The sequence below is a fragment of the Calidris pugnax genome, unplaced genomic scaffold (assembly GCF_001431845.1).
Source record: "Calidris pugnax isolate Ruff unplaced genomic scaffold, ASM143184v1 scaffold18, whole genome shotgun sequence".
Lineage (NCBI taxonomy): Eukaryota > Metazoa > Chordata > Aves > Charadriiformes > Scolopacidae > Calidris > Calidris pugnax.
The window spans coordinates 3,778,049-3,802,366 of record NW_015090812.1 but is presented as its reverse complement, the minus strand read 5'-3'; the positions used below and the strand labels follow the sequence as shown (position 1 = coordinate 3,802,366).

At 50.3% G+C, this 24,318-nt stretch overlaps 2 protein-coding genes across 3 annotated transcripts; both read right to left on the bottom strand.

Annotated features, from left to right (window-relative positions):
- Positions 1-273: 273 nt before the first annotated feature.
- On the bottom strand, positions 274-10,773 carry CDCP2 (CUB domain containing protein 2). 2 transcript variants are annotated; one of them, XM_014939062.1, is made up of 7 exons: positions 10,745-10,773; positions 7,498-7,629; positions 5,342-5,689; positions 4,912-5,256; positions 4,083-4,436; positions 1,238-1,416; positions 274-1,044 (listed from the first exon to the last, which is right to left on the bottom strand). In XM_014939062.1, the coding sequence occupies exons 2-7, from the start codon at positions 7,571-7,573 to the stop codon at positions 730-732; spliced, it is 1,617 nt and encodes a 538-aa protein (XP_014794548.1). In that variant the 5' UTR covers positions 7,574-7,629; positions 10,745-10,773; the 3' UTR covers positions 274-729. The 2 variants fall into 2 exon arrangements, with proteins under 2 accessions (XP_014794548.1, XP_014794547.1); XM_014939061.1 differs by lacking the exon at positions 10,745-10,773 and adding an exon at positions 8,499-8,598.
- Positions 10,774-12,116: 1,343 nt separating this feature from the next.
- LOC106886256 (NADH-cytochrome b5 reductase-like) lies at positions 12,117-24,288 on the bottom strand. Its single transcript, XM_014939014.1, has 7 exons — positions 24,163-24,288; positions 22,812-22,991; positions 21,756-21,904; positions 20,456-20,543; positions 16,774-16,878; positions 14,909-15,112; positions 12,117-13,235 (listed from the first exon to the last, which is right to left on the bottom strand). The coding sequence occupies exons 2-7, from the start codon at positions 22,986-22,988 to the stop codon at positions 13,032-13,034; spliced, it is 927 nt and encodes a 308-aa protein (XP_014794500.1). The 5' UTR covers positions 22,989-22,991; positions 24,163-24,288; the 3' UTR covers positions 12,117-13,031.
- Between the last annotated feature and the right edge of the window lie 30 nt (positions 24,289-24,318).

Genomic DNA, 24,318 nt, shown 5'->3' with positions numbered 1-24,318 from the left:
AAAGGAGGAAAACACAGGGAAGAGAGACTGTTCTCCTTCCCTCCAGCTGCTGGTGGCTGAAAGGCTCAGGTTGAATCCTCATGAGCAACGGGTGGGTTAGACGAGATGTGAAGATCAAACGAGGAGCTCCAGGGCACCCGACGGATGCGTCTCATGACATTGCCTGTGGACATCCAGAAACACCGCCTGGAAGCATCTACATCTAGATGCCACATCTAGACTTGCCAAGTGGAGATACCTGTAACACAGCTCTACGGTACCCCCCCAGCACGGGCGGGAGCGTGGAAAATATTTGTTGGGAATATTGCTATATTTGGGGACGGTTCCTACCTTCAAGAATCCAGCTAAAAGTAATTGACAGGATGATTTGCAGCCATCGGGAAGCAACGTTACTTGCCTGAAAGCAGCAGCACCAGAGGGAAAACAAATTGAAGCATGTGCGGGAAGAGTTAGGAAGAGCAAGAATTGCATTCCCGAGCCAAATGGACAGATTGAGACAGAGGAAAACAAATTGGGAAGGGAAATGGCTGCCTATTGCCCAGATTTTTCAGACACTGGGAGGAGGAGGTGGAGGTTGGGTTCAGGCTCCGTTTCGGGGCCTGGGAGCCGTGTCTTTGTTTGAGCAGCTGTGTTAGTGCTCAGCCTGGGGTGAAGGGTGTTATTTCGGGGTGCGCTTCCACCCTGGGCAGGGCTGGGATTGCAAGCCCTGGAGATGTGGGGAGCAGCATCCTACAGAAGCACCAGCCCCACCACCGCGATGACCATGAGGAGCCCGGCCAGGATGCAGATGCTGATGAAGACGATGTCGCTGGTGTCCTGGCTCTTGATTTCACGAGCGTCCGTTGCTCCCCCCTCCCGCTGCTGGGCATCCACCAGGTTTTCTGCTTGGCTGAGCCTGGATGGGTCGGGGCCGGCGATGAGGGTCACCGAGGCTTCCTTCCTCTTTGGCTCACACTGCAGCTCGTACTGGTGGATGTCCTCCTGGTCACCCGCTGAAAAATCGATGTAGAGGGTGCTGACGATGACGGAGGTGTTGTTACGTTTCTGCAAGACAAAGGTGGTGGCTCATCAGGGCTCTTTTTCACAAGAGTTTGGAGGGTGGTTGCCCACGGGTCAGAACAGCATCCACTGGGAAGATGGGGGAGGAACTGGGAACTCCTCTCTGCAGCTGGTACGACCAGCATGGGGCTAACCACCTACTCAGCTTGCTTTAAAGGAAGGTTTGCCCACCCCTTACCTGGGATTCGGTGCCGCAGGTGTCGAACCTGGTGTGTATTTTAAAGACCCTGCCAACCACCTGGGCTGCACAGGAGGGGGTCCCCAGATAAATCCTACTCCTCTCCAGCTGGGCCAGGGACTGCACGGGAATCTGGATGTGGAAGTCCGTCCGGGTGCAGCTGACGTTCATGGGCACAACTGTTGGGACAGAAACTGTACCTTGGTACATGTGAAGGTCCATCAGGAGGGGATTTCCCCAGGCTGCAGCAGCTCAGTGCAGGAGCCACAGCTGCTTTCAAAGCTTGCTGTCCCCATCACACAGGAAGCAGGTGACAGAAGGTGCCAGGAGTAGCAGGGACATCAACCTCATGAGTTTACCATCATCTTGCAGTACCTGGTTTTGCTGCACCAGGACTCATGGGATGAGTTTTCAGGGAAAAATGAGGTACACCCAAAATGCACAAAGCATTATTATATATATATCAATATTTTAGCCCCATTCCGTGCCGAGGTCAGACACGGTTGGTTCCCAGGCACTGCTCTGCTTTATGCCCCAGGGAGAGACCCCACCACCAGCCCTCTTGAGCCTCATCCTCCTTCCCAGCTCTCTGAGTGACACCCATGTGCCATCATGGGCAACAGCATCGTGCAGTCACTGCCCTAGGCAGGGATGGATGTAACCTGTGCGAGCAGCTGCTCTCCATCACTACAAAGCCAGCAAAACACTTGAGTTGCTGCCCAGGATTAGACCATGAGAGCTTTGCTGATGGCTTGCCAGGGGAAAGAGCTCCCCTACACCTACAACACTTCTGCAAGAGACACTCCTACAGCAATGAAATGGAGGAGATGCATCTCAGGAGACCTCCATGCTTACCTGCCCCGAAGCTGCACAGCTGCCACGTTGTCCCCAGAGAAGGGTGAGATGGGTCCTTGGCCCTGGGTCATCCTCCTGGGGATGCTGTCCCAAGCATCAGCAGCCCACCACCTCCTCCAGAATATTTGTTTTTGTCAGGAAGCTGATGAACAGTCCACGTAGGGAGCTGCTGTTGGGTTGCCCATGATGCTGAGGAGCAAGGCAATGGGGAACCCATCCCTGCCCCCTCATTCTCCTTCTGGCACCATATTTGGCCCCTCTGGATGCAGAAAGCATCCAGGCAGGGAAAGAAGCAGGGAGAAAAATGTCCCCCTCTTCAAAGTTAATCCTCTCTCAGCTTGAACCAACCACTTGGGCAGCATGAATTATTGAATTATTCCAGCTCCCTCTGAATCTTGGCCTTATGAAACTGGTACGATGCAATAAAATCAATACAAAAAAATAGTGTCATTTTGCTTCACTTAGTGCATTATAAAGCCATTAGAAGATTTACCAAATAACTAAAGTGCATTAGATCAAGAGGAGGAGGAGGAAGAGGAAAAAATGGATCCTCTCTCCTGGCGTGAAAGCCATAAATCACATACCCCCAAACCAAGTGATGCCCTTTTGTGGGCCCGAAAGGCAAAGATTGGCATGGCTGAAGGGCTGTGGAGGCTGAGGTGCCCCTGTGCCACCGAGGGCTCCCAGGGAAGCCAGAGAGGCTGGTGCCTGCCAGTGAGGGCAGCCACTCTCCTGCAGGGCGCTGGTGGTTGCCTGTGCCACGCGGGTTACTAATTGCAAGCAGATGCCCCAATCACCAGGCAAACATAGCTGCAGCCTTGGTGTTACGGAGGGAGGCTCCGTTTCACATCCAAGCTTCTGTCCTCCCCCAACACGCATCCAGCAGTGTGTAGCAGGGGATGCAGGAGCCTCAGGAGAAGTCACGTCCCTCTCCATGATGGGGCTTCCCCAACTCTTCAGCTAGCATCCCATCTGTCTGTCTGCAAGCTCCTCTGTTGGGAACAGGGTTTCTCCACGACCAGACACTGTGAGACCAAGATTTCTCTCTCTGCACACTCTTGTAGAACAGTAAGAAACAAGCAGGACAATGACAGGGACAGGCTTGCCATGCACATTAAAGCCCTACTAGATGTCCAGTACAACATCCCTCCTTCCAGAGTCTGCAGAGGCTCAGGACAAAACTCCATCCTACCTCTTACTCCCAGAGACACATGCCCCTAGATCCCTTCTGCTACCCTGGAATTGAAGAAGGATTTTGCTGCTGAGGGATAAAAGCTCGTAAACCCGAGGCCAGCCACCCCAGCTCCCGGGCAACTGGTCCAGCATCCCTGCCCTGGCTCCAGCCCGCTGGGGAGGCTGCCCCTGCCTGAATCATCCCTGACACACAGGTCAGCTCAGACGTAATTATCTTGAAATACAACAAATGCCATAAATTAATCGACTTTTGAGGTGCAAAGGCTGGCAAATACATGAGGAGCACCTGGGACATGGGGCAGGGAGATGATGGGCAGGACTGGCTGGGTGTATTTGGGAACGCTGTGCCCTGGGGGTCCTGCCTCTCCATTGCCAGTGGAGGAGAGGATGCGTTTATTTCTGCCTGCTCAGTCGTGTGCTGGCAGGGAATCTGGGAACAGGATTATGATTCTTGAGCTGGTCACCTCCCATGGGGCTTTGGTCCTCTAAAACCCCCCTGGCTTTTCTCACCTTCACACCTTGAGAGAGGAGCAGCAGCATGGCAGAGGCAGAGACAAGGGGAGGAGAAGCTGGAAAGCATCTCCTGAACACTAAATGTGACATGGAACATGTGCATCTCACACTCTGCAAGGGCCGGAGTTCACCCACCACGTCTTCTCCACCCCATCCCTAAAGAGCCAGGTCCTCTGCTCCTGCAGGTGGGTATCTTCACCGCACAGTCCTTCCAGAAATGACATGGTCTCAGCCATGTTCCACTGGAAATAAAGCATTGAGGAGCACCCAAGTGAGACCTTACCTCCCACATAGGCGATGGAGAAGCCCCTCTTGGCCGTGTTGCGGTCGGTGTGGAGGACCAGCTGCAGCTGGTTGCTGCGGGAGGTGATGGGTGCTGGGTTCTCCCGCCCACACCACCGCCCCAGCAGGGACCCATTCTCAGCACCACCATCGAAGGCGGCCAGGTGGTCATAGTCACAGCTGCCCGTCAGGCTGCTCCGGCCCTCCAGCTCCATGTCCAAGAAGAAGACCTTGACCCTGTAGCCCGGGGGCAGGTGGATGCTCCACTGGCACTTGAGGTTGTTGGGGTAGAAGTTGGGGTACTGAGGGCTGGAGAAATTCCCTTTGATGGTGGTGAACACCTCCTGGCATTCGCCTGCTCAGGGAAAAAGGGGAAAGGAAAAAAATGAAAGCAAACCTGGGTGCAGACAAGCTGGTGGCTGAGCGATCACTTGTTTTATTGCTAAAGCACATTCTGCCCACCACCTCACTGCTCCCCAGCCTTGAGTTTGGCTGATGGACACCTACCAGTTTTGGGGAATGGCAATACCCAAGGCCAACAATGTCCTGCAAGGGCAGTCAGGGAAAACCCGTATCCCCAGGGAATGGCATGAGCAAGGGAGAAGGGTGGCTCTTGCTCAAGAGAAAGATGGCCTGGGGCCTGGGAGAGCCACGACAAAGCCATTTGTGTTGTGTGGCTGATTACACTTCACATCACCATCTCATGAGTCCTCTCCAAAGGGCTCCACTCCGCTATCATCTCCTCCGGCTTCCATGGGAGGGAGAACATCCCCACCACCACCTTGGGGACCTGTCCCCACACCCTTCCCACCCCCCTGAGACCCTCTCACCTGAATAGAAATGGGCCTTGAAGCCCCTGCCGCCGATGTTGAAGTCTGACTTGAAGAGGACGAGGAGGTAGGGGGTGGTGGAGATGGTGCGGGGAGGGCGTGCATTGCCACAGTAGCGTCCCACGCGGGGGGAGGCGGCGGTGGGGCCATCAAAAAGAGCCACATAGTCAAAGCTGCAGCCCTGGCCACCCTCCACCTGGAAGTCAGCGAACACCAGGGTGAGGGTGCCACCACCACCAGTCCCCCCGATTCTCCAGCGGCACTCGACATCGTTGGGGTAGCTCTCGGGGTAGCGAGGGCTGCTGATCTCCCCGGACAACCCCGTCAGCGTCCCACCACAGGCATCTGCGGGGAGGCAGGGGTGATGAGGATGGTGAGGGAGGATGGACAGATGGATGGATGCTCCACCACCACCATCCCTCCCCACTACCTTTGCGGTAGGCGGCGGCGAAGCCACGTTTGGCCACGTGGCGGTCGGAGCGGAAGACGACGGCCATGACGTGCCAGGCAGAGGAGAAGGGTGGCGGGGGGCTGCGGCCACAGAAGGTACCCAGGAGGTTGCCCCGGTCCCGGGCGGCCCCGTTGTAGACCTGGAGGTAGTCGTAGGCACAGGCGGCGTGGTACTCCAGCTCGAAGTGGCTGAAGGAGAGCAGGACGGAGGAGCCCTCGGCCACCACGATCAGCCACGTGCACTCCGTCTCGTAGGGGTACGGCCCCGGGAAGTTGGGGCTGGAGAAATTGCCGGAGGGTGCCGAGAGCACCCCCCCACATTTGATGCCTGGGGGACACAGAGGTAGAATCATAGAATCGTCTAGGTTGGAAGAGACCCTTGGGATCATCGAGTCCAACCATCTACCCTACTCTACAAAGTCCTCCCCTACACCATGTCCCTTAGCACTGCATCTAAACGGCCCTTAAACACAGTCAGGGATGGTGACTCCACCACCTCCCTGGGCAGCCTGTTCCAATGCCCTATCACTCTTTCGGTGAAAAATTCTTTCCTAATGTTCAGTCTAAACCTACCCTGTTGGAGCTTGAAGCCATTCCCTCTCGTTCTCTCACTAATTACCTGTGAGAAGAGACCAGCACCAACCTCTCTGCAGTGTCCTTTCACGTAGTTGTAGAGAGTGATGAGGTCTCCGTTCCAGGGGGAAGCCCAAAAGGATGGAGACGGAGTACACAGCGTCAACTCCATCCCACCACCCTGATAGGAGAATGAGCTCTAAAGGCTCAGTGGTTCCAGGCTTGCTGGTGCCACTTCAGCTTTTTGCCTCCCACTGACAATTTTCCCTCCCTATAAGGGTGATATCAGTGAATTCAAACCGATAGAAGAAGGGGCGAAGGGCTCGATGCGCTTAACAATGAGTTATGCACGTAGGGATCGATTTTCTAATGAAATCTTTATACTGAGACACGGTTATTATACAACAAGCTGAAGGAGGAGGAGGAGGAGGGGGGTGCAGCTGCCACCTGCCCCCGGGTCTGATTAGGGTTGGGGTGAAGAGGCTGATGGAGCGGGCACATACATCACGTCTGGGAGGGACGCAGCCCCTGTGTAGCCTCGGGGGGGGAGTGGGGGACATGTGTGGGTTCCCAAACAAGGCTGGGAGCTCGCTGCCATCAATCTGGGACAAGTATATTGCGAATCAATAGTCAGCCAGCCAGCATTGCTTTCCATCAGGCTCGCTGGTGAGGTGACCTCCCGGCGAGGTGGGGGGGGTCCTGCGGATGGATGGGATGCAGCACCATGGCAAATGGGTGAGGGGGTGTGTGTGTAGGTGTGTGTGTGTTTGCACAAGCAGCAAAGCTGGCCAGATCTAAAATCGCCTTGCTAATTGCCAGGGATAGGCAATAAAGCAATGCGGGGCTGGTACTAAAGGAATAATGTTATTGAAATAAATAGATAAGTGGAAGTGAGTAGCCACAGGGCAAGCAGACTGCTGGACTAAGGGCTGGGAGCCTCGGGGTGCTCCAGGAAGCCCAGGTGGGTGCAGGCAGTGGGGGAGCACCCACACCGGCGCTGGGAGGGGTTTTGATTTCTGAGGCAGCCCTTTTGTGAGAAAGGCCCTGCTGGTTTTGGGGTGGGGTATGGCTCACTGGCTTAATTATTGGGCTGACCTGGCTCACCCTACCCCCCAAATTACTGTGTTGTCTGCTAACACTGCCCTGCGTCCCAGGGGAGGTGTTTTATCCAGGTGAGGTGAGGGGTTTATTACATGCACAGCAACACACACACATACATACATCACACATACATATATATGCGTGTGTGTGTATATATATTTTTATATAGGCATGTGCAACTCCAGAAGTTAACAAAGGCACCACCTGGACAAAACAACACGATAACCCCTACTCAAAATATGCAGGAAAATAAGCAGAAACTCAAGCACAGAGCAGTGTCCCATGACTGCAGACCCCAGCTCCTCTCCCCGGACCGAGCCGGGCATCCCCTGGTCTGAGCGAGCCCCTCTCCCTGCGTGGGCTGAGAGCTGGGACCCACTCGCACCCCACAGCACTGCAGCACCCACAAACAGCCCCCTCCAACCCCAGGGTCCCCACTGGGAGCTGGGATGGGGCTCTTACCTCTGCTGGGAGCATCCCCGAGAGCCCCGCACAGCACGGCCAGCGCTGCCAGGCAGCCCACCCCCGCGCACCCCATCCTCGGGCACAAATCTCCCCTCACCGGCGCCCGAGCATCCTTTCGGAGCTGTCTATCTGGGAGGGGAAAAAAAAAATAAATAAAGAGAGAAATAAATAAAAAGCGGGAGGGCTGTAGAATTAATAGCAGAATGAATAATTCATCGCTTGTTTGAATTAAGAGCGGCAAGGTAACTTGATCTATTCCTCCCTTCCTTCACTCAGTTTTAATGATCTGGATCAAATGTCCCAAGGATTTACACTATACCAGATACCTTGTCAATACACTATATTTAGAAGAGATATTAATGTTTCAGATATGGTGTATAATGGCAGTAAGTCTGGGCTGACAATATGCCCTTAAGGGGCTATGAAAATAATTTAGTTCACCAGGCAAGCCAGCGAACCAAAATGGGAATTTCAGACTTACCGAGGAAAAAAAGCACCTCAGGAATTAAGGTGATTTATACTGCGGCACCCACTGCACAAAGCCAAGCGGTGGTAAAGGCCAGAGAAACAGGGAATCACAGAATCATCTTGGCTGGAAGAGACCCTCGGGATCATCAAGTCCAACCATCCACCCTACTCTAAAGTTCTCCCCTACACCATGTCCCCCAACACATCTAAACGGTTCTTAAACACAGCCAGGGATGGTGACTCAACCACCTCCCTGGGCAGCCTATTCCAATGCCCAGAAGGGCATTTAAAGGGGAAGGGGATTTAAAAGCGGGTGCGTCTCCACGCCGGCTGTGGGGTCAAGCATCCCTGCAGCGAGTGCCCGGCCTCAGCGGGACGCTCAGTCTGGGAAAGCGGCAGCGGCGAGCACTAAAGAGAGCAAATCCCACCTCCCCCGAGGAAGATTAGAGATGAATTGTGACTCACAGGCAAAAAAAAAAAACCAAACCCCATCGATTATTACAGAACCTGCTCAGGCCTTGGGGAATTACCATGTTCTTCCACGCTGGCTCACGCTCCCTCTCGCCCAGGCTCTTGGATGCAATCGGCTGGAGATCATCAAGCCGTTGCTTTCGGTGGGGAAGGTGTGCTCCTCGTGCTGTGCCACCGTAGCTGGAGAAACCCCAAACCCAGCCCGTCTCAGTTCCTTCCCTCCCGCCCAGAAGAGAAAGGACTTTCCTGCTGCCATGACCCACACCCAGATGAATGCCAGGAAATAAAAACCCCCGAGGGCCCCCCGGCGTGAGGGACCTGGGCTAAAAATGTCACCTTCAAAGCAGCGGGGAAAGAAGCAGAGAATATCTGTAAATCTCAGACGGGGAGACAAGTTGCATTTATTAATTAAGCAATGAGGATCGATGCCTGAGACATTTCCTGTGGATTAATGATGGGCTGGGAGGAGCTGATGGCCCGAGGTGCAGCTAAGGACCATTAACACCAACTGGTCATTAATCCCCAGGAAATGCTCCATGCCAAGGTCATTAAGTGCCTGCATATATTTATGGGTAATAATAACAACAATAATATTTGTGCAGGCTCTCTCCCCGCTGCCCGGCCGCGCTGGAGCCAAGCTGAGGGCTGGTGGGAGCATTGGGCTATCCCAGCCAGAAGCTCTTTGTCCTGAAGTGGGGGACATCGGGGTGTCTGTCCTGGGGTGCTGGGCACCGTGTCACCCCATGAGCACCAGGAGTAAGTGCATGTTTGAACGAGGAGACACAAGGCAGCCATCCTTGCCCTGGGGGAGCAGGACAAAGCTCCTGCTCTGATACAGGCTCTGGGAGATGGCTGTGATGCTGGGACATCTCCTACTGACCTCCCAGGGACTCTGCAGAGCTTAATTAGCCACTTCTCTAATGGGTTTGGAGACAAGGTCTGTCCCTGTGCCTTGTACAACACACGGGTGGGCAGTACCCCCAGCAAAGGGGCAGGAGAGGTCTGGCACCGCATCCTGGTATCTCCATACCACAGCTCCAGCTCTGCTGGAAGCACTCAACCCTCCTGGCCACGATCCTCTGGGCTTGGGGACAACGTGTTCTGGGCTTCTCCAACACTGCACGATGGAGCAACACCTTCTTCTTCATGGCATCCATCTCCAGCAACATCCACTGTCCTCCAGCCCTTCCACCGCTGGCCTCAGCACCGAAGCACATCCCAGCACGGAGTGTCCAGGACACTGGTACCTACAAGGCGGGTCTTCTCCATCCCTCCAGCTACGCCCTGCGGTCCTGCTTCATGCTGCGTGTCCGTGATACCCCCAGGAGATGAGGGGCCGGGGCTGTGGAGGGCAGCAGCTGAGCCCTGCTCCCGGGAGACGGCATCCATCATCTGCTGGCACTTTCACCCTCCCCTGACCCAGGGATGGCCATTCCCCAGCCGGGAGCGGGCAGAGGAGCCAGGCAGGTCCTTCTGCGTGGAGGAGTGGCCAGAGTTCTTCTGGATCAGCCCAGGGTGCTCCGGCTCTGGCCAGAAGACACGGTGGGTGATTTCGAGGTGTGCCATGTCAGGGGCTGCCTCTATTCCTCTGTGGGCGAATTTATAAATCATAAGTTAAAAAGGCATTTTGATTCATTCAAATAGAAAGGATGTGATCAGGACTGCGAGACTTCAGAGAAGATCAAAGGTTTAAACGCGGTCCCCAGGAGAAACGGGAATTATTTAGGCAGGAAATAATGAGATGAAATTAAGAAGGTATTTAGGCTGCACACGAGGAAGAAGAATGGAAGCCCCCTGGCCTGGCACATCCCTGCAGGGGTGGGGGGCTTCCCAGAGCATCCTGGCAGCAAACCCCTACCCCAGTAGAGAGGCAGGGTCCGAGTCCCTGGCCACCGGCACTGCCACACACCTCCAGCTCCACAGATCCCCAAATGATCCACAGCATCGCCACCACTTCCCTCCAAAGGGAAGGAAACATCTCCTCTTCCCCTGGCAGGGAAAATCCTGCCCAAAAGCCTTTCCATCCATGCCACGCAAGCTTCTGAAAGGGGCTGTCCCCACGGGGGCCGGGTTGGGATGAGGGGACCGGTGGGAGAGCCAGCCTGAGAAATGACAAAAGGCGAGAGGGGGAAGGGAGAAAAAGGGCAGAAAAATAGAGAACAAAGTGCCCAGGGGGGGTTTAAAGGCCCCCCTCAAGTTCATACTTCCAAGGACATCGTCTCCCCCACGGAGAACGTCTCGCAAAGACCCCCTTTGTCACCTCCCCCCGCTCCGCCCCTGCAGGATTGCAACCCGCAGCACTCACAGCTTGCTCCGTCTCTCACCACCCTCCCTCTCCGCCGGGAACAAAGAGGAGAGGCTTCGCGGCAGAACGGCCGGACCAGCTGGGAAAGGTTTAGCGGCGGGGGCCCATATGTGCTGAAATACCCAGACATATTGGGGTTGCGTTTAAAGGAACAGCTCCCGGCTTCGCGCGCGGAAAGGCGTCGCTCCCCCGACGCCGGCGAGAAGTTCTACCTCGGGCCTTTGCAAAAAAAAGGGTGGGTTTTTAGCAAAATCTCAGAAAGGCAGAACGTTTAAAGCAAGAGGGATATAAGAAATGTTTTCAGAGTAGGCAATACTCAAGGTAAATATTTTCTCCCTCTTCCTAGCTACCAGAAAAAGCAACTCCTGATTTTATCACCCCCACGCCGAGCAGAAGAACCTCCACTCCATGGTGGCCAAAGGACAGTTAGGATGGGAGCTGAGACCTTGCCTTGGACCCACGATGGACAACTTCCCTGGATCTCCCTGCCTTCAAAGCCAGAACCCTATTTTCATAGAATCATAGAATGGTTTGGGTTGGAAGGGACCTTAAAGATCATCTAGTTCCAACCCCCTGCCCTGGGCAGGGACACCTCCCACCAGACCAGGTTGCTCCAAGCCCCATCCAGCCTGGCCTTGAACCCCTCCAGGGATGGGGCATCCACAACTTCCCTGGGCAACCTGTTCCAGTGTCTCACCCCCCTCATAGTAAAAAATTTCTTCCTGATATCTAATCTGAATCTTTTTTCTTCCAATTTTGGGTGACAAAGATGGCTTTGTCATCACCTCTTGCTCCGATGAAGTTAACATAAAAGCTGCAGCCACACTGGATTAATTCCAGGCCTGTGGGAACCAGAGACAAACCTCACTGGTGTGAGTGGAACCCACGCGTCCTCCCAACACGTGAATCAGAGCCACCATTTCAGAGCACGCTGCTTATTTTGAGTAACTCAAACCCCACTTCCTTTGTGTAAGGTGTATGATCTGATTTATGTAAAAAAATGAGACAGGAATGATAACGCAACATCATCGGTCACAGCCTGGGAAACCCCCCCACAGGATAAACCAGGAATGAATGGAAAAAACACAAAAAAGGTGTGCAGAAAGCTTGTGTTTCCAGGTGTAGTTGGGAAACACAGTCTCAAAAAGTAAAGAGTGGACACTCTCCTTCCTCTCTCAAAAGTATTTCAGAGGAAAGGCAGCAGCATCTTGGTCTGAAAGAGAAGGAAGGGGCTGGGGTGCCCGGGCTGGGTGCCATGGGGCTGCCATCCCCACGGCAGGCCCTTGGCTCTGTCCCTTGCTCTGCAGGGGAGCACCCCCACCAAAGCCCCTTATACACCTGGGACACCCCTTAGGCACCTGTGACAGTCCTGTGACAAAAATAAAACACTTGTTTATTTGAAAAGAGGTTCAATTTAAAGAACCAGGGCTATTATCCAACACTTAGAGGTTACAGAAAGCAACCAACCACCCTCCCCGACAGAGAGCAGTTACAACCCGGATGCTTTCTCACAGTGTTTTTTTTAGGACATGCTTTTTCTGTCCTCAGGCAGCATTTCAAGGGTTAAGGGGCAGGGGAGGCAACGCAGGCAGGAGGACAGCCCACCTAAGTCCTTGCTGGGCATCCTTACGTATAGCTTTTTCCCTACATATGGATGGAAAAGCACTTTTCAGAGGAAATCGGTGCTGCCTCCTCTGTATTAGTGTATTAATGGGGCAACTGAGGCACAAAGAGGCCAAAGTGACTTGCCTGGCACCCCCCAGCAAGACAATGACACAACCAAAATGAACCCCACGGACTCCAGAGCGCGCCAGCCCGGGGCTCTGCTGTTCCCTCAAGCCAGGCAGCCTTCTCCCTCGGGATGAAGTCTCTCCTCTGGACACCTAACAGGCCACAGTATCACTCCAGAGTAACAGGGATTGCAAAGCAAATCACTGGTTTTCATGTTACAACACAGCTGTGTACTTGGAGGCTTTTTAATAATGCTTTTAAGATCTCTCTCTCTCTCTTAAAATCGCACCACATGAAAACTTCCATTAAAATTACCAGGCTGTTCCCTGAGGTGTGGGTGGCACGTCACATAGCAGCCACTCTGGAATGGCACCTGTTCCTTAAAACACTCTCAAGAGTGAGAATCATACTGGTGACAAACATCTGATCCAAATGCCTATGAAAATATATGCACAAGGAACTCAGTCTACCAAAATGACCGATCTTGAGTAATGTCTGCAGAGAAACAACAATGTCCAAGGCTTGGTCTAAGGTTCCTCAGGTCAGGAACATCCTGCTAAAAGACAAAACAGGAGTTTTCTTCGATTCCCGCAGTTTTTGAATATCTACTCATATCTTCATTGAATGCAGAAGATCCACAGATTAATACAAACGGCTTTCTTCGACAGGAATTTATTATTGTCTTCACTAAGTCTTCATCGAGACGGCCCAGGTAGGTGTTTTCCTGATAGCTCTGAGGAAGCTCTTCCAGCGAAGTTTCCTGAAAAGGCAAAAGGTTTGCAGTGTGCCACGTTAAAAAACACAACTGATTGCTTACAGCCAAACTTCCCCCCCCCCCCCTCAGAGTACTGCACAGGACATTTTCCACCCTTGTGACTCCATCTGGGTAGAACTGACCCTTCCTGAGAGCTGCTTTCCTCTTCCAAAGCCCAGATTGAGTCTTTCCCTGCCACAGGACCTCGCCACTCACCCAGAGGTGAACAAAACCAGAGTGTATCTATCACTAATAAATGCTGCAGAACCATCTCCTTTGAGAACCACTTCCCAAAGCGCCTTTTCTATTCCCAAGCCCTAAACCCCAAGTCTATTCCTCTCTATTGCCTCTCCCATTCCCAAGTCTCTTTCAGTCCCATCTCCCTTGACCAAAACTGAAAGAAGCCAGCCCTGCTCCAAACACAGCTCTGATCCCATGAGAAATGGGAAATCCCCCGGTGTTACATCCAGTGGGGACTCCCCTGCTATTGATTAGAAGCAGAAGGTGCTCAGATGTGCTGGTGACAGGCAGCAGAGTGAAATACTGAGACAGACAGATAGATAATCCTAAAAGGGAGGATGGACAAGACAGTGTGGGACCACCACAAACCTGCTAAGGGAAGAGAAGAAAGGCAGAGATGTACACTCAGGGCAGACAGTGTTGACAGGGGTCAGGGGGGTTTCTCGCCCTTCACTGATTGAATTTCAAGACCTCCTCACGGTCTTGAGACAGCACTGTCCTGAAAAGGGTATTTAAACCCTGTCACCAGAGACAATCAGTGGTTATGCTCCTACAGAGCAGCTGAGGGGGGGCCTAAGTCACAAGTCCCTTTCCCTATACCCAATCACAGCTTCCCAAAGCCGTATGTAGAACATAATGTATGAGGCAGATCCACTATGAGAGATACAAGAAAAGACTCCTCTGAGAAACTAAAAATGCAACGGGGTTCATTCCCTTAGCATAAATAATTCTTTCTATATCCTCCCTGCAATGAATCCTCATTTCTGAGGGAAATTATTTTCAACTACCAAATCCATGCAGAACACAGGCAACTTTGGGACCAAACGGAAATGAAAAAGACTGCACAAAATGTAAGACCACTGAGAGGTATGCCCTCATCCCATGGATTTGGCAGAAAAAAAATAATTTTACTGAGGGGGGAAAGAACTTAAAGAAGTTTAAAAATGGGTCAGCTGGGAAAAATAATTGCTGGGAAGTTGGTGTTAATGTACTAGAAGAAGCAAGCTCTAACCATGAGCAAGGAATGCAGGATAAGGACAGATTAAGGAAGTGGTGCTAGGAAAGAAGAAATAGTTTATTTGCTGTGAGTCTCCCAGAATCAAGTTTTCTTTGCACAAATATTTAGGTGCAGCAACAACCATCTGAAGCAGCGGGGGGGAATAATCAACAATGACTATGAATCTGAGGGTCCATCCCAGCAGAACAGCTACCAAGGAAGGAAAGAGGGACAAGCAGTGACAGTCGCTTCCCTGAAATTCTCCAGACTGGCAGCAGTGTGAGAATATATAGCAGATTTAAGAACAGCAGCTACTGGATCACAAAATAGCCCTGATGACTGGGAAAGAATTAAGATAATGCTCATGGAAAAGCAGTGGAGGCAGAGGCTGATGCAGCAGACAGAACCCTCACACGAACACGCCTCATATCCAGTTATTTACCTGGCTTAGGACGTAAAATATTCTGACGTTCCAGTATCGGGCCAGATCCCGGAGAAGAGGTTTCAAATAAATTTTGTCAAAGGTACGGAAGCAGCCAACGAGGGTTACGAAGGTTTCATCCTCTTCGTCATCTGTTATGGAGTGGAGGATGGGAAGCATCGGTGCGAGGCCGGTACCAGAGGCCAGCATGAGGAGCTCTCCGTACTGACAACAAAACAGAGAACTTCGAATGAGCAGTGGCGACTGGAAACAGATGTGCTCATGGCCAATTTGTCCTGGCTGCCACACTGGTAAAGGGTGCCTCGAGGGAGAACATATCAGGAGGTCATGAATTGGTAAATTCAAATCTCAGAATGCATTTTTTTGCAAAGGGCTACAGATAGCAGTCCCAGGGTTTACACACCAAATCTAACGAAACTGGATTTTACCCAAATAGAAGTTTAAATCAAGGCTGAAGTTAGGATAAATTTTTCTATTTCAGTTTAAATTCTGCAGTACACTTTGCTGACCCACTGTCTGTTTTCTTCCCACTGGAAATGCTCCCTCTGTTTATCCTGGATGCTGCAAACTACAATCCTGGATGTTCTCTGTTTCTTCTCTGTCCTGACCCACGTATCTTCCTGGTGTGTTATCTCACTTTTCTCAAAGAGCTACCAGTAGCTCATAGTGCTTCTCACCTGCAAGGGGGGGGGACAGTCACTCCACTCGCAATAGGGATGTTAGGCAGTAAGGAGGAGGAGGAGATGTAGGAGGACAGAAGGTTCCCAGCACTTCCCCCAGTTGCCAGCCAGTGAACCAACACCAGAAGTGAGATTTAAGGTCCTATTAAGCCAGGAGGCTGCTTGTGTTCTGTTTTGTCCGGGCAGTTTATTGTGAGTGGATCTGATTTGCCTGAATCTGAATCCTATTCTACCGGCAGCAAGGAGAGATAAAAGACAATTTTCCTAGGAGACTTTGTTATAATTAATAAATAATAAACAGTGCTTCTACAGCAAGTTGTTATAATGATTGCTCAGGTGCTTTGCAAACTGCATGTACACAGATCACCCAGACAGCCCCTGAAGGCAGCCACTTTTAGGCATGACTGCCATGTTCTGTCCCAAGTGATTACCTGGAAGCTTTTAAGAAGAGAACAGTAGAATAAAAACAGTAGGGAGAGTATTTCAGGAAGCAGAACTCTATTGGTCTGCACTGAGCTTGGCCACTGGCATTTCACAGCCTTATTTTTTTTGTTGTTGGGAGCGGGGAACAAGGCTTTGGTATCTTAATGACCAGTGTTTCAATTTTGCTCCTCATTTGAAAGGTCAGAATTAAGTAATCGAATTAGTATGTGTGAGAAGCCTTCCCCTGACACTGGATCTGCCTGTCTTTGCAGAGAGCCTGCTATCAGCAGGTGGGATCAACACTTGCAGAGTGGCTGGGTGATGTGACACCTCACTGGAGCTGCCACAGTTCAGGGAATACCCAAGAGAGAAAAAGATCAACACCTCTCCTTCGCTCGCGCTCAGTCACAAACCAGCAATGTGGTTCCAACAAGGCACCCATCCACACTCATTGCTGCTGCAAAATAAAGTTCCTTCTGTTAAACACACCAGGAACTTCTCATGCAAGTGAAGAAGACAGAGCCTTGCTAATATTTTCCAGTCTCCCGTCCACCTCCCTCTCCTCTTCCTTCTTAAATATTCTGCAGTTCAATAAGGTGTACTTTCTCCAATTGACTGCTAATGCTGCAGTACTGTACAGTAATCCAGGAAGTCCCTAAAATAATCATGAAAACAGTAATCAAATTGATGTCTTCCCTTTGGAGCATTAAACAAAGCTTGCTGCCACAAGCTGAAACATCCCACATCTCTTAGGGAACTAACCTTATTAGGTCGATATGGGAACCCTCCAAACGGCCCACGCCAAAAGACCATGTCTCCTTTTTTCCACGTTTTTATGTATTGTGACATTAGCCCAGCTTCATAGCACTAATAAAAAACATTGCACAAAAGAAAAGAATAATTATACTCCGTTGGAAAGTTTCCCAGCTTAAAGTCAATTATAAAGTTATCTACATTTAAACAAGAAGGGGACAAAAAAACATTTCATGCATTTAGAAAGAAAGAAAGATCATTCTATTTGAAAAATAACTCAAAGTTATACCCAAAACAAAGACATTTAAATTAAATCATATTGGATCCATTCCAGCTTCACTGTAATGTAAACACAACCCACTCTCATGCAGTCTGAATTTCCAAAACTGGAAAAAGCTTATCATAGTTCTTGCTTACAAAGCACACAGAGAAGAGTGTCTTGAATGCAAAGCACAGTCCAAGCCTTCGAGTGTTCTCCAAATCTCAGGGTATGGGGTCTGCAAACGCCCTCTGGGTACTGATAGTTACATAAACACTGCTTAGCTCTTGCTTTATTCCATTCTCTCAGATGCTGTGTTGATACAATTAGTGACCCAAAGTCAGGTTACTCATTTATAAAGCTCTTGTTTTCAGAACAAATCATCTGGATGCTTCACATTTTCAAAAAAATTATGTTGATTTGGGCCTCACGGAAGAAAAACATTAGCCAAATCTGCTTTACTTTCTACCAGGCACAAACAATATTATCTAGGCTTTTGCCTGCAGGAATGCTAAATTCACTCCTGACTGATGAGGGTCAGTGCTTGCTAGGAACAGAGGAGCAAGGAGAGGCTAGAAAATGAAGAGCTCATCCAAGCAGCCATGTAGCCATGAGATACACATATATGTACCTGTATGTCCCATATGTATGACCACTTTATGATTAATGAGAACAAACATGCACAGAAGAATTTAGGACCACAAAGATGATGAGGGGCCTGGAGCATCTCTCTTTCAAGGAGAGGCTGAGGGACTTGGGTCTGTTTAGCCTGGAGAAGAGAAAACTGAGGGGGGATCTGATCAATGCCTATAAATACTTAAAGGGCGGGTGTCAAGTGGAAGGGGCCAGTCTTTTTTCAGTGGTGGCCAGGGACAGGACAAGAGGAAATGGGCACAAACTTGAACATAAGAAATTCCATCTAAACATGAGGAGGAACTTCTTTGCTGTGAGGGTGGCAGAGCCCTGGAACAGGCTGCCCAGGAAGGTGGTGGAGTCTCCTCCTCTGGAGACATTCAAAACCCACCTGGACATGTTCCTGTGCAACCTGCTCTGGGTGGACCTGCTTTGGCAGGGGGGTTGGACTAGATGATCTCCAGAGGTCCCTTCCAACCCCGTATCATTCTGTGACTCTGTGAATGGCCACAGGATTGGGCTGGAGAACAAGGGCTGGTCTAAACAGCAGATAAGCCCAACAGCAGCAGCAGACAACTGGTCTTGTACAGAGGCGATGCCACTGATAAACCCCAGGAAGAGCAACACAACCAGAGGTCAAAAGATGAGATGTGATATAAGCCTTGGAAGACTCCAGCCCATGTGAAAGAAGCATATTTGGGGGTATTTTCTGCACGCACATTGGACAGGAGCCCAGCTCCACACCCCAGTGCCTTGGCTGGCCACCAAGCTGCACTGCAGACAAACAGAACTGGTGAACCGCAAAGAAGCTAAGAAAAAGCGAGTGAGCAAGCGTGTGCTTGCAAGCAGTGGTAGCTAATAAAGAACACAGATGCTCCTCCCCTCCTAACAACCTCATTTAAACAAGATACCTGAAGTATTAAGAACTATTAGCACCAGCTGTTACATTCAAAAGGTAAACGCATAACACACACACACACACGTCCAGGCTCTGAGTTACTGTCAGAAACACTTTACATTCAGAGGGCTCTGGGCAGGTACTAAGTCTCATGCAAAGAGTGTGCAGTTGCATCAAAGGAGCAGTATTTTATAGCTACTCTCTTCAAATATATACGGAAACCCAAGGCAAGAGCAGGAAAGTCAGCCTCACTTACTGCCTATTCCCAATGGACCAGGGTAATGGAAACTAAAACAATCCTTCTTTCACCAAAATTATTTCCAAAAATTGAAGTGAGAAGTGATTGAGTGGGTTTAAAATGAGTTTTTCTAAATAAAAAGAAAAAAATAATTATCTCCTGGGGGAAAACTTCTACACCCGGTTTTACATGGAGAGAAACCCTAACATTATAAAATCATTCAAAAAGAGGGTTATGCTCTGTAAATGGCAACTCCTTCACTCTTAACTGTAGTATCACAAATGCAATGCTGTAATAACAGGAGACAGAAGGGTTTGAACAGTGCTTGGATTGCATAGTAATAATAATAATATAGTACTTTCCAAAATTGCCTGAATAGTGTGAAATATACCACAGCCTACAGAGTGAGTTATAAAAATGGCTGCTTTACACTGGGTGTAACCAACCTCTTTTGTCACTGCCAGAGAATAACTATAGCTCCCTTTGGGATGAAAGGTTCTATATAAAGGAAAGGTATCATTACAATCATTACTATTATTATTGAAATGCAAAACCTGTGAGTAATAACCAAGTATACATGAAATTTCACAGTCATCCTGAGAACGTATCCTATTAATGCAACATTTCTCTCCCCTACCACACACCAATTGCCACAAGAATGGTGAAATGACCCTCCCACAGGTGTCCTATAGAAGCTGTACACTTTTCTAAAGAACAGGGTTTGCATTAGAACGTACAATGCATAATAAACCCCAAAATGTGAAATCCTGGAAGACAGGCAGAGGACAAGTGGTCACTCCCTGCAAGCCCCCTGGGACACCCAGCAGTCTGAATTTCACACCTATTCGTCTGCCCTGAGGAATCACTGGTGACATACTAATGCAGTATCAGAAAAATCTTCTTCAATTCAATATTCTCCACACAAAGTCATCATTTATGAGGGCCCTGCAGACTTTATTCTGACAAATTTCCAGCCGTGTTCTCCTAGAAAATACTTTTGAACTCAACCAGCATTTTGTGGTGGCCTCCAGAAGGGCCAGAACACTCATCCAAAATGGGGCTCTGCCACCCCAGTAGGTGTAGCCTGTGCCCGTGGGCCACCTCTCTGCCCTGTGGGCCACAGGGACCCTCTTGGGCTGCAGGCAGCTCCAGAGCCCTGCCCACAAACCAAAAAGGACAGCCTATTGTCCATCTACATTTTTCAACAAAATGAAAATATTGCTTTTAGGAGTATTCTTAACACAAAGTACGGGGGGTGGGGGGGTAACAGCTGGGCAAAGACTTCCCAAAATCAGTGGTTCAACTGGGCTGATGACTGGGTGTGATTTCAAAGACAGATTGAAAAGGCAAAATGAAACTGGGGAAGTAGAATGGGCTCTTTCCACACTGGTGACTGCGGGGCTCCCGAGAGGCTCTCCCAAGAGCGTAACAGGGCTTGTGCCGCAAAGCACTTGTTTGTGTGTCACCTTCCTCTGCTTTCAGTTTTGTGGGGAAAAACTGCAATTTTTATCAGCAGAGCGCAACTGCTTCCAAACAACACAGAAACGGGCCATGAGGGATTTGAGAGAGTCTCATTTGAAGTGCTGACGGCAAGCTCGGTTCCTAAAGAAAACAGAGTCCCCAGCACCTTAGAGTCTAATCCACATCGTCGGGGCTTACTTACTTTCATTAAAACTTCAAAGTACCCTTCTGCATTCCCTGGGCTAATCGGAGTATAGGCTCGCTGGACCTCCAAACCATTCACCACTCCTCTGAAGAGAGAAATACAGAAGCCCACTGTGACTTGGGTCATTGACCAGCATTATCCAACTTCTGCAGTTCCCCGGGGAGATGAGGGAGGCAGCAGGTCCTCTCCCCAGTGGCCTGGCCTGGGCACAGATGCAAAACATTTCCCTTCCCGAGGTAAAATATCCAGGGGGAACATAATGGCTAAATGCACCTTTTGTTTTCCTGGTGGTGGCCCCAGCTGTACCACACATTCAGCTCTTGGACACACCCCTGGAAGGATGTTTGAGCTGTTTTGTGAGAAAACGGCCGAATGTGCAAGAATGGCAAAGGGGAGAGAAAATGCTTTCACGGTTAAGTTTGCTACCCCTTTTGGGCCGGGGTCTACGTTCCTTTCTGTGTTTGGACAGCATCTGGTAATTAGATAATGAAAGCTGGGGCACAGCCTTGACCTGAGGTCTTGGCGATACACACCGTGTTTTCCTGTTAGTCTCCTCTTCCCATAGAATATATCCACCCTGCTCAGTACCACCGACTACCATAATTGATTGAAGTGACCCAAGCTTTTCCTCTGCTGCATTAGGAGAGCTGGCTGAAGGGAGAAGCATGCACTTTCAGCAGCCAGCCAGCTGTATACATCAGCTGTTAACGTACAAATAACGTCAACAGATACAGATCAATGGCATCGTAACATGAGGTTTTTTCTATCTGGCAATGATCACCCCAGATGGCTGAGAGAGGCATAAACTTCTCCCAAGTGGCCCCTTTCTGGCAAGCAATAAACTACACAGGAGGGTTGCTTTGTTAGGAATCAGTCAGGAAATACCTGGACGCCCTGGGTAACACCCCGGGGTGCTGAGTTACCCCAAAATACAGGGCCTAAAATACCGAGCTCTGGGGTAAGCGCTGCTCATTGTCTTCATTCCAACATGCTGGAGTAAAATCATCTGTTGTAACAACTATTCTTTGAGTCTTTCTTTCTGCAAATGGATTTTCTTAATCACACCTAGTTCTTTCTGACCCACCGACGCAAGGATAATGCTGAAGAAAAATACAGCTTTGGAAGGGCTTTTACCATAAAATTAGTAGAGCTAGCGAGCTCACAAGTTCTTTCATCTGTGTCATTGTAGAGGTATAGAAATTATGATTTGCCTGGTATGAAGCCTTTGTCTATTGACAAAAACCCTACATATTAGGTTACATAATGCAGACTGTTTAACTAGCACAGAGAACAATACCTTAACACGATATGTTGTCCTAAACTCAATTGCAGACTGCTATTTCCCGGTAATTCAAATTTGTACTGGTAGGTGTCCTCTGTTAGCTGCTCCACCGAGCTAATGTTGAATGCAGTAAATGTATCTGGATTCAGCTCTGAATTATTGCTCTGCAAGAACAACAATAAATAATTACTTGGTTAGATGGTGTCTTTTATTATTTCATTTTTCTTTGGAAGCAAACGTGTGTGCTAATTTAGTGCCGGAGATACTCAGGACTCCAGAAGACTGTGTATTAAATGTGGGGCCCAGCGCAAATTCCAGCTCTCTGCTGATTCATTATCATGTTCTGCAGCATGCACTTTGGGATCTTACATTTCCCCCCCCTCCCCTTTTTAAATTACATTTTTACACCTTCCAGCAAGGTCATCCCGGTATGACTCACTGCAATCATTTTCTCCTGTCTGGAAACAAACAGAAATAATACTGCCAAAAGAGCCGAGTGCTGCTTTGGGGGCAACTTTGAAACCTACTGATGACCACTGCGACGAGGAAGTATTGTTTCAACGCTGATCGTTTTTGCTTGACACAGCACAGTCAATCTTACGTAAAGGGGCACTGACAAGCTTAAAATTACACTCTGAAGACGGCTGCTCCACCACGCACGATGCAGCTTTTTTTTCAGCCTCAAAACACGAGTCTAAAAACACCAGGAAAAAGATGAAAAAAGGTGGAGAAAATCGTGGTTCTTTGTACCTTTCGCCCCCTCCCGCTTTGCGGAGGGGCGGGCTCTGGCTGGCTGGGGTCCCCCAGCCAGGAGAAGCTGCAGACCCAGGGCTGTAAGGCGACACCAGGGCGAACCCGACACTTGGAAAATCACATTACAGCAGGGAGAGAGAGAGCAGGCAAAAGGGGGAGGGCGGCTGGGGAAGGCAGAGTTTGGGGAATTGCGTTTACAGCCTTCTCTTAAGGCACCGCTTTAATCTATCGCCGCATCCCTCGCCCATCACCACAGCCCCACACGCTAACAAGTACCATCAAAGCACTGGCTCTAGGATGTGATGAAGATAAATTGACCTGCTCCTTCTTTTCCATGAGGAGGCTTTTGTCTTGCTTTGCTTTGGCCCGTTCCCATTGTGCAAGCTCCTTCTCGTAGACATCATAGATGCAGGGTTTGCAGCCGCTGCCGCAGCACTGGGATGGAGAAGGTTCCTGGGGTTTGAGAGCCAGCCAGTCATCCTCATTTCCACTCATTGTCTGCAAAACACAAGCCCTGCATCAAAAACAGCACGATGAAGAGCGGCATGTGCTCATCAGCTGAGCGTTATTTAGAGAAGGACTGAGAAATCCCTCTTGAGCATCTTGCACGTGTATCTCAGGGGACTCAGAAAAACCTGCAAGCCAAAATGATGCCTGCAACACTCCATTTTTGTTCAAGCACTCCCTGCCCCTGCATTGTCCAGCACAAGAATGTCAGACTCTATCTCAGCCACCAGCCCAGAGCTGCACAGCAGACTCCAGCACAGCTTTGGGCTCTGCTTCCCAGCCTGGCTGCCTACCCAGAGCTCCCTCCAGCAGCAGCAGGCTCACGCTTATTCCTGCTCTTTCTGCCCTGGTGATTTCAAAAGGAAGAGCGGTGTGGTCACCCAGAGCCGAAACATCTTAAAAACCTGCAGCTCAGTCAATGAGAATGGATAATAAATCCCAACTGCCAAGATGTGGCCTGCTGGAGCACTGCTATAAATGGGGTGGGGGGAAGGGTTGCGAGCTGAAGGGGGGTTTTAGACCCAAGAAACAAGAGGAAAAAATGTGGTAAACTCGCAGGCAAACGAAGGAACAATTTGTTTATGAGCAGATTTGAGTCTAGCTTTAAATGCAGACACGTAAGAAAGAGCGAGAAGCACTCACAACATGATTTTTATCCCTTACCACTCACTACTTTTGGTTCAGACAGAGCTGTACCCAGCAAATGCTCCTCAAACCAAAATCACGCCGCCAACCTCTCAGGGACTCTACTATTTTTACACAACGCTTGGCTTAACGCTATTCCCGATGCACTTGTAGCTGTATCATTTAAACAAAAGGAGATCCAGAGGAAATTATAAAGCCACGGGTGACCAGGCTAAGGAAGAGAACACTTAGCACCCAAAGCAGCTTCATTTTCAAGGTGAATTAATGAACTAACCTTCCCTCCCCCCCACCCCGCAACACAAATATGCTTATTCTGACATTATAGGGGGAGAAGAGGGAACCAAAAGGCGAGCGGTCCTGCTTCCCTCAGCAGCCGGCGGTTCCATGGCCCCACAGGGCTGGTAGCCCTGAGCACCCACGGCCTGTGAGGGGTGGGAGACCCCGACCAGGCCGCGGGTGGAGCTGGGGAACCACAAGGTCGGGGCTGGCCACGTTTGTAGATTTTTCGAGCACTTACTGTGCGTGCCTGAGAGCTCGGGCACGCCGCCCCGGGGGCAGAGCAGCCCCGTCCCCGCAAGGCCCCACCCCGCCCCGGGGCACAGGCCCCACCGCCCGGCCCCACACAGATGCTCCACAGGCCCCGGCAGCCCCTGCCCTCCAAGGGCTCGTCTCC